A 9,666-nucleotide genomic window follows, 5' to 3' on the forward strand; every position below is an offset into this window, starting at 1 on the left:
CACCCAACTAGTAGTTCATTCAGATGTAGCAACACATAGAGTACATTTATGAAAATATTCCAACATAATTCTCAGACATGCAGTGGAATTGTTTTGGATTCAGTTGTCATTTCACATTTTCTTGGATCAACAAATAGAAGATGGTGTACAAAGATACAATTTAGGTTAAATAACAGAACTGATGATATCCTCCTCCTGACTACCTTTATTTTATTTATAAGCTAGGTACAACTGCACTTATATCAGAAAATATTTCAGAGCAGTTATATTTATATCTTTTGCTTGTTTCAGGGTCGGCTTCCTGTAAAGTGGATGGCTCCAGAAGCACTGTTTGACCGGGTATATACTCATCAGAGTGATGTGTAAGTCACATTTATCATAATATATTTGTGCAGTGGAACTTACATCAAAGGATTAGGGTTTCTGATTTTAACTTACAACCAAAAATCTGACACGCTCAGATGTATAATATTTAGGTATGGTCAGTACTACTTGAACCATTTTGCTATTTTATTCACACAAGATAAGGTTACTGCTACTTGTGCTGAATACATATTCTGAAATACTATCCCGTCTGGAGAATGTCAGATTATCAGTTCAGAGCTGCAATAAAGTTAACTGAATGTTTCTCCAGGGGTCACAGTGGTATCTTAACTGTGGCCCAGTTTTAGGCATTAATATTTAGGAGACCGGTAACTAAACCAACAAGGGGAAAAACTGAAAAACAGCACATTTTGCACAGGCGACACCATAAAACACGGGGAAATTAGTGATCTTGTGGTGTTGGCTGTAAGAATTGCTCAAAACTGATTGAATGAATGTTCTAAATCCTAATTATGTCCAATTAGGGTTGATACTGCTGAGCTGCTGCAACTTTGTTTGGCTCAGTGACCCATCCAGGAAGTATGCATGTTAGTCATGCAGGTTCTTGGACTTGATGCCCGGTAAATGGTATTTGTAAACAGTTTACTCCCTGCAGTCAGGAAATTATTGAAGCAACACTATGTTCTGTTTAGCCTGACAGTGCAGAAAAGAATAAAAAAGCAGTTAATCCGATTTTTCCCAGTACAGGTAAGGCTATTTGAGCTAGCAGTTGTATTATAGGGATGGTCCACAGGTCTGGTTTCTTTTGGTCCTGTGATACTGTTACCCCATGTTTACATGTTTCCTTGTGACTACAGTTGCCCACATCCATGTTCTCTAAAAACTGTTCTAGGTGCCACCTTATCATGGTGTGAGAATGGCTCTATATTTAGTTAGAAGTGCTGTGGATGTCTGCAAAACACTTTGGATTTCCATGCAATGATATCTTGTGGGATATAAATATTTTTTCTTATAAATATTTTTTCAAGTTTTGTTTATTTTAAAGCGAAGTGTTCTTTCGGCTACTTAATATGTATTTTGCTCTTGTTCCTGGTAGCTGGTCATTCGGAGTATTAATGTGGGAGATATTTACTCTGGGAGGCTCACCATATCCTGGCATTCCTGTTGAGGAACTTTTCAAGCTGCTGAAAGAGGGTCACCGGATGGATAAGCCAGCCAACTGTACCAATGAACTGTAAGAATAATAATGATGCTCTCTTATTCCCAAGGTCCACAGCCTCACGTTTTCTCCTTTTTTGAATGTAGAGAAAGTAATTTATCAAAATGTTCCTGCTCTCCTCTGGTTTATTCTATTGTTTCTTTAATTGTACTTGCTTTTAATCTTTTGTGATTTGTAGTGTTTATTGTGAAACAAAGGGGTATCATTAATCATTACTGAAGTCTGCTTCCCATGCTACTGATTTGCATACCTGTAACTGCCTTCCAATAAGGCTTTTAAGTTAGAGTTTAAAATTAGGACCTTGTAAACCAATAATTAGTAATTACCAATTAATAGTTGCCTTAGAGCCTAGTGCTTGATTGCCAATGTTTTGTTGAATTTCCGAACATAAATGGTCATCTTGACTTAATTCTACTGGAAGTCTTAATCATTATTGGACATTTGCTGTTTTGCTCTATGATAATAGGTTGTGTACTGCTTCTGTGCACATGATGATATATAGGTTGGTAATCTTTTTCACTAATAACTACATGGTTTACTGGTTTGTCTTTTACTTCCTTATATTTTCTCTTCACCTAAGGAGATTTAAAGGCAAATAAGAGCAGAAGTTAGTTTATATAATTGCTGTTCTCCTGTGAAACATATCTTAATTGGATGAATTAAAATATGCTGTACAGCCAGTATAAAAAAGAAAAGACCAAAAATGCCATGTAACATTTTTTGAATAGATTGGTTACTTTTACTGGCTGACATCATGGTGAGATGCAACCTAAAGCCCTAATCCTGCAATCTTTTCAGCCTTCTAAATGTGTTTTGTCTGCTGATATTAAATGTTAAAGGTCCCACTTTTGTTTAAATATACTCTCCAAGTTATGGATTGTATATTTTTTAAACTCTTTTTTTGTTATTTAGATAACCTACCACGCCTAACATGACCTTCCCCAAACTGAATATCTGCCTTCGATAATCCTATTATCAGTCCCAGAGTTGTAATCCTAAATTCCTGCATCTCAAGTACTCATGCCTGCATGTCTTCAAAGATGACAAGCATGAAGTTGTAAAACTGAAGGAAGGGATACCAAAAATCCAGAAGGTCCAGATATTTCTGGGAAAATCACATGAAATAGGAATAAGATTTCTGGGTTATATTGTATATAAAGTTTTGTTGTAGGGCAGTGAAATTAAATTTTTTGTCCGCTTTAGAAAATAAAAGCCGAGTCCAGACTGAAAAGTAATATTAACACTAAATTATACTAAAGTTGAAAAAGGCTTGTCTGGCAATTACATTTGTTTGTTTTTATTTATTTATTAATTTATTACAGGGCTCACTGTTCATAAAGACATAACAGATTTCCATTTTAAAAACAGGTCATACAAGCAACCCATAAAAATGTTTCCCATGTAGACAGAATAGCTCTGAAATTCAGAATTTTCCTTCTCATGTTTTCTGTTAGCCGCCTGTCTAGTATTAAATCATTCTGATACATGAGTACTAGAATCAGAGCTGGACACGGCATTTTACAACTGTTATCTCTGTTTTACCTATATATCATTTTATTAGACATTTCTGGACACTGATTACCATTTCATCATATATTACCAACCTTAGCACATACCGATGATTTATTGGTCTTGGATTGTTTAATATGTCCTTACAGAGTGCTTTTTGCGTGAATGCCAGACCTCACCACAGTGTATCTTCTTTTCTCCAGGTACATGATGATGAGAGACTGTTGGCATGCAATTCCCTCTCACAGGCCTACCTTCAAACAGCTGGTGGAGGACTTGGACCGGATCCTCACATTAACCACCAACGAGGTTAGCAAAGAAATCAAAGTTGCCTGATAACTTGTCAGAAACTAGTTAAATCATCTGCTACAGCAATACTATTTCACTCCTGTAAACCCACTATATCTATCGCTCAGTATAAAATATACTATTCTATAGTTTCAGGGAGGTGGTGCCTTAACCTAAAAATCCAGTACTGGGCATAAAATCCTAAATCTATATTTAACCTATGTATGATTGTTTTCTACATTTGTATTATGTACTTGGCCACCCTGTTCTATGACTGGTTTAATTACCGCTGTATTCCTGGCAAGAGTTAGCAGAAGTGCTGAGCTTAGTGAGTGAGATGGACAACGCTTTTACTACTGCATTAAACGGCATATAGTGACTAACTAGTAAATCATAAAATACTATGATTATGTTTTTATGGTGTAGTATTTATCTACTGTTTATTCTAGGATAGGGATTGGTAACCTAAATAGGTTACATATTTTATTATAACAACAGTGATAGGCATTGTCCTGGGCCACCTTATCACTAGTCCTTATACAAACCACATTTAAGCTACGTACACACTTCCAATTATTATCGTCGGAAAACGAACGACGAACGTTCCTGCACGATATATATGAACGATCGTATAGCACCGATACTGCACATAGAGGTAACGACACGATCGTTCGTAGATATTGTACACACAATAGATACGATCGTTTAAGCGATAGAGGAACTATGTGCACGACAGGAAAGTGAACGGACGTTCGTTCATCACGCATGCTCTGAACATGGACGATCAACGAACGACCGTACACACGAACGATGTTCAACGATCGTCGTCCAATCCGATCCGCCGGTCCGGTCGTTCGTTTCCAGCGACTTTCCTCGTTCGTCGGCGTCGTTGGTTACTTTTTTACGAACGATTTTTTGCCCAATCGATCGTTCGTCGTTCGATTGGAACGATAAAAATTGGAAGTGTGTACGCACCTTTAAGCTACTTCATTAAAAAGACTGCGTGAAAGAGTTCTGGAGTGTAATACCAAGCAACTCGCTGCACTAGCACTGCAGAGTGAACAGCCACATTGCCAAACATTTCAGTTACATTCTATTCCTGAGCACTAACACACTTGGGAAAATACAAAGGTGCTGACGTGCTTGAACAGATTTCTTGTACCAGTCTGTGATAACAATATTTTAAATGAATCATTATTATTCATGTAATCCTATGAAAATATCTGTAAATTATGTACAATTAGTGGTTTCTGAGAAGAGAAAGAACAACACTGAATGAAATGCACCCAAAAGGCAATGGTACTTGTTGCACAGCCAATTCTTTTTCATATTCTTACATTTCACTGTGAAAAAAGTAAAACAGTGGTAGTCATGGATAACAGATTATGTGGGTATGTTCTAGGTAGCTGAAACTATACATAATTGTTCTAGGTATCGGAGCATGAGTAGTTGTTACAAATAAAACAAGTGGTTGTTATAGTATGGGGTAATATATTATGGGTAACAAGCAAACAGAGATTTCCATAAATATGATCAGTTTGTATAATTATTTCTGTACTCTGTAATTATTTCTTTACTCCGTTTTCTCCGCAGGAATACCTCGACCTAAGCGCCCCTTTGGAGCAGTATTCTCCAAGCTTCCCAGACTCCTCTTGCTCTGCGTCATCGTCGGGCGATGATTCCGTGTTTTCTCCTGACCCCATGCCACATGAACCCTGCCTCCCCAAATTCCAGCACGTAAATGGGGTGAAAACATGAGGCATCTAGCGTTCTGCAGGCCACTTCAATAAACTAGTAATAATGTTGAGACTATCTGCAGAACGCCAAGGAACAAGGACCTCTCTGTAGGAGGTATATGGCCAGAGATGACATAAGGCAGCCTCTACGTTATTTTCTCCTCCCAATGGTGGGAATATGAGTTTTCAGGAGTACACCACCTTCTGATCAAACACTTGCAAAGAGACAGCCAGAGGATCCTGCATGGTCAGCGGTAGGGGGATAAAGTCTGCTATTTTGTCTATGGCAAAGCCAGATATACCGCCTCGCAAAGACTTTGTTTTCAGTGGACTCAAGGCTAAAACACAATTGCATTTTTGCCTTTCTTGTTAATTTTGTAATATTTTGAGAAAATATATGCCAGCACTCGATTTCCTTCCATTCTTCACCAGAGCACATATACAGCATTATCGCTGTTGGATATAAATGTAAATATATTCAGAATGTGTATAAATATATATTATATATTTACAATGAATTATTTTTTGTATTGATTAAATAACTAATAAAAAAAAGAACAAACAAGCTCTTCTATGCTGGATTTGAGAGCCTTCACAGTACTCTCCTATCTAGCAGAGAACAGATATATATGGTTGATATTTGGGATTAAAAATTCCATTTTTTTATACCTGAAACTAAGTTTCAAATTTTGGGGCCACCCAAATAACTCTTTATGAGAACGTCTTTACTAAGTATTTGTAAACATTCCAAAATAAAATTAATTAACCCCTCAAGTAAAGAGAAAACCATAAAACATTCCAGAGGTCTCTGGGTTTAAAAGTGTCAAATTCTGTACCAGTGGTTTATATCGCACAAAGAAAACAATTTTGTAGAATGAGACCTAAAGATAAAAGCTTATGATGACTGTATTGTAAAAAGATTTATATGATATTTATGCTGTAAACAGAAAGGAAAGAATCTTTCTTTTAAAAAAGTCTATTTGTTTCTTTTCACTGCAGATAAAATGTAATATTGTGAATGGAGATGGGATAGAAAAGAGAGAATATCATGAATCTGTAAATAAAATGGCTAACCTAATGCTCTAGTCTTTCCCAGGGTTTTAACGCTGGTTTTTGTATGGCAATAACATGCAAAGTGGCCAGGACACTGTGATTGTTAATTCAATATGTTCTGATATGTTATAAATATTGTTAGACTGAAGAACTGAAATGGTTGCAACCATGCAACTTGGCAGTTTGATATATTGTAGCAGAATTAAAAGCTGAACTCCAGGCACATAGATAAAAATATAGATGAAATACATATGAGATCTGGTTTACCTTCCAAAGAATTTGTATTGTTGGCTATCCAAATCTTAAATTTACATAGCTTTGTCTGGTGGGACGGTGGGTCCTGATTTTTTTCTTTGCAGTTAAGTATCACTTATGGGTTTTGTTCTTCCCCACTTTCCCTAAACCACAAAAAGAGAAGCAAGGGACTGAATAACTCTGCTGTATGTCACTGTTTTCTCCACTAGCACATACTTTTTTAACACATGAGCACAATAGCACAATTGATTGGTTCTTTGACCTGCCCCTCCTATTCCAGTCTGTTGTACAGTAAACTGCAAGAGGCCAAAATCAGATACACTGCTTGTCTTAAAGAAAATTAAATAAAAGAAATGACATATTAAAACAGAACTGCATTATCAGTGCCTTTTTTATCTGCCTGGAGTTCATCTTTAAACAATGATCATACACTTTCAACCCTTAATTTACCTCTGATACATTCTTATTGCAAAACAAATGGTGTACAAATAGGTGTGTTTTAAAATAACTGCAGTAAAACCAGGTTTTTTTTTTACAGGCGTTCTTTAAGAAAGAATTTTATTCTAATAAAAAAGCCATCCATACAGAAATGTTCCAATTTTTTTTTAGAGTTGCGTGGATCTCTTGTCTGTGTGTATGTATATTTAGTATGATGTCCAATGTCTTATGCCATGACCAGTGGGGTCTATAAAGAAATGCAGCCCTAATTCTACCTATTCACGTAATAATCGGCTGCCACATTGAAAATATAAAGTTTAGTCTTTACCTGTACTCTCAGTTTATGTATTAGCAAATATTGAAGTAATGATAAAACATTTGCATTTTTACACATATAATATCCAAAGTGTGTTCTCTGCATGATATGTATAATTCTATTTATTTTCCTTGAGATGCTTAAAGAAAAACAAGAGCTACTGGTAAAATGTTTTGCATGCACTTAAAAAATATATCTATCTATCTGATTGATTTCAGATTAAATGGGTGCTAAGCAGTCCCTCAAATAAATATCATTCATCTAAATGAGATTCTACACATATTTTACAATCTGATTATAACCTGTGTAGCTGCGTTTAGGAATACTGGGAAGCTAATTCTGGCCCCAGTGACCGTAAACCCCCCAGTAACATCAAAGAAACTCTTGCAGTGGACTATAATTTTAATTGATGTTCGGTAACTGCTTTAGACAGATTAAATCTGTATATTTTGTGCCCCACTGCATTCAAGTAAAATGACTCGTATTCTTGGCAGCAAATCCAATATTCTATTGTTGAGTTTTTACATTGGTGCCAATTCTTTGTAGTTTATACGTTGCTATTAATGCAAGTCCAAAGCTTATTTGTTCAAAGTTTATCTCCATTGTTTTGCTGTCGAGCCTCTCCCTGCTTGCAGATCCAGCTAGTCATCTCCAGGCAGCAGAACAGAAGGGAGGAGGTGTGGATTTATGGAATGGCTTCTAGGTTTTTGCAAGGCGGGAGAGCTTGTCTAGACACGCTTACCTGGCAGGCTGGGCACTCTATTCTGAAACTGTGAAATCAACATGTTGTTAGAGGAGAGGCAGCCCATGCTATAGTCAAATACCTGTTGATCTGCCAGAAATTAACATAACTGGTAAATTTCTCATTGTGGTCTGACAACGCAGAGCATTTTTGAGGACTGCATGTTGTCAGCCGTGCCTAGATTTCTATGACTAAACTCTTCAAATCAAGCCAAAGCACAGGCACTTGATAGTCTTGTAGTCCTAACATAAAAATTTGTTGGATTCTTTGGCATAATACAGAAAAACTTAATAGGACTCTTGTCAACTCCTGTTTTTTTTTTTTTGGCAAGCTCAACAGTCTTTATTTCCCACTTCTAAAATAATTGTTTGGGTTTGCATATGCATTAAATCTGAAACCATGTGCTACAACAGTACATTAAAAAAAAACTACAAAGCTATTAGAAGTCTGATTTTTTTTTTTTTTAACATTAGGAATGAAGGAATTTAATATCAGGGTACTCTCACGTGAAAATCTTGACTTTTACCCACAAAAGAGGAAGACTGGTCTGTTGCTCCTGCAATTTTCTTTTAGGTTTAAAGAGTAGGCTTAAAGAGTAATTGAATTCTGACCGCTCTGCTCAAAACAGGCAGACAAGTCCAAAAACGAATTACCTTTATTGGCTATGGTCTTCCTTAAGATTCTTTCCATATTATTATTATTATTATTATTATTATTATTATTAAGCAGGATTTATATAGCGCCAACATATTACGCAGCGCTGTACAATAAATAGGGGTTGCAAATGACAGACAAATACAGACAGTGACACAGGAGGAGGAAAGGACCCTTCCCAGAAGAGCCTACAATCTAGGAGGTGGGGGAAGTAGCACACAAATACTTACCTTGGCGTGTCCTGCTCTGTCTGAAGGTGACAGATTTAGGAGGGAAGGCATTGATTCCTAAGGAGAGAGCCTCCTGCAAGAAGAACAGTGAATAGCATGATAATGACATCACTAATTCTCGCACTTCTATTATTCAAGATAAAAGGTACATTTTCATGTCACTGCTGTGGCACAACTAACACACAATTACAATAAACATTGTGTATCATCACTTTTTTAGACCAGGCATACCTTAATTTATAATAGGTAGTCCTGTGGGTTGGGGGTTGTATTCCAGCACTTGATTTTCTCAGTAAAAGCTGGAATTCTCTAATTAGAGAATATGACTGAAGGCTGTCACTTTATATTTGTAATACAATGGAAAGAATCACTTCAAAAAGTGAAAATGTTTGGTACCAGAAACATTCACCTCTTTATTTTCTTACCCTGGCTAGATTTAAATTCCTAGATTTGGAGCCAAGTGGCAGTCCTACAAACCCTACTGGGCAAAGAGTTCCCACATCCTAGTATTAACAATTCATGCACACTTTTGACTGCTCCAGGGTCTCTTCCTGTTGTATCTCCTAGAATTGGATAAAAACTGCTGCCAGGCAAAGAAAGTGGATGGAGTGTTGTTCTGGAACAAGTTACTATTTGATCTTGGGGCTTTATATTGTGATGCATGTAGTTTGAATACTAAACAGGAAGACACAGTTGGTCATTTGTTGCATTAATGCTCATATTTATCAGGTTCATAAGGAAACAAGAAATTATTAGTAAGGGAGACTGTCTTTCCTAAGAATGCAGGGTATGCTTTTTTATTTTCTTATATTACATTTCAAGTACAGATCGTCCTTGGGAAAATATTACTCCTGGCATACTGCCTAGTCACTACCTGCATGTGCTTGCTCCTATCAATTTGA

General features: G+C 36.5%; 1 protein-coding gene across 6 annotated transcripts in view; it reads left to right on the top strand.

Annotated features, from left to right (window-relative positions):
• FGFR2 (fibroblast growth factor receptor 2) overlaps nucleotides 1–6,974 on the top strand; it is a 70,931-nt gene extending 63,957 nt beyond the window's left edge. For all 6 annotated transcript variants that reach the window (XM_072425141.1, XM_072425143.1, XM_072425145.1 and 3 more), the window contains 4 exons: nucleotides 292–362; nucleotides 1,421–1,558; nucleotides 3,256–3,361; nucleotides 4,934–6,974. In XM_072425141.1, the coding sequence (XP_072281242.1) occupies nucleotides 292–362; nucleotides 1,421–1,558; nucleotides 3,256–3,361; nucleotides 4,934–5,098 (480 nt within the window). In that variant the 3' untranslated portion in view covers nucleotides 5,099–6,974. The remainder of the gene's footprint in view (nucleotides 1–291; nucleotides 363–1,420; nucleotides 1,559–3,255; nucleotides 3,362–4,933) is intronic.
• Nucleotides 6,975–9,666: the final 2,692 nt, after the last annotated feature.

Source organism: Pyxicephalus adspersus, chromosome 10 (assembly GCF_032062135.1).
Source record: "Pyxicephalus adspersus chromosome 10, UCB_Pads_2.0, whole genome shotgun sequence".
In the NCBI taxonomy this organism is placed as follows: Eukaryota; Metazoa; Chordata; class Amphibia; order Anura; family Pyxicephalidae; genus Pyxicephalus; species Pyxicephalus adspersus.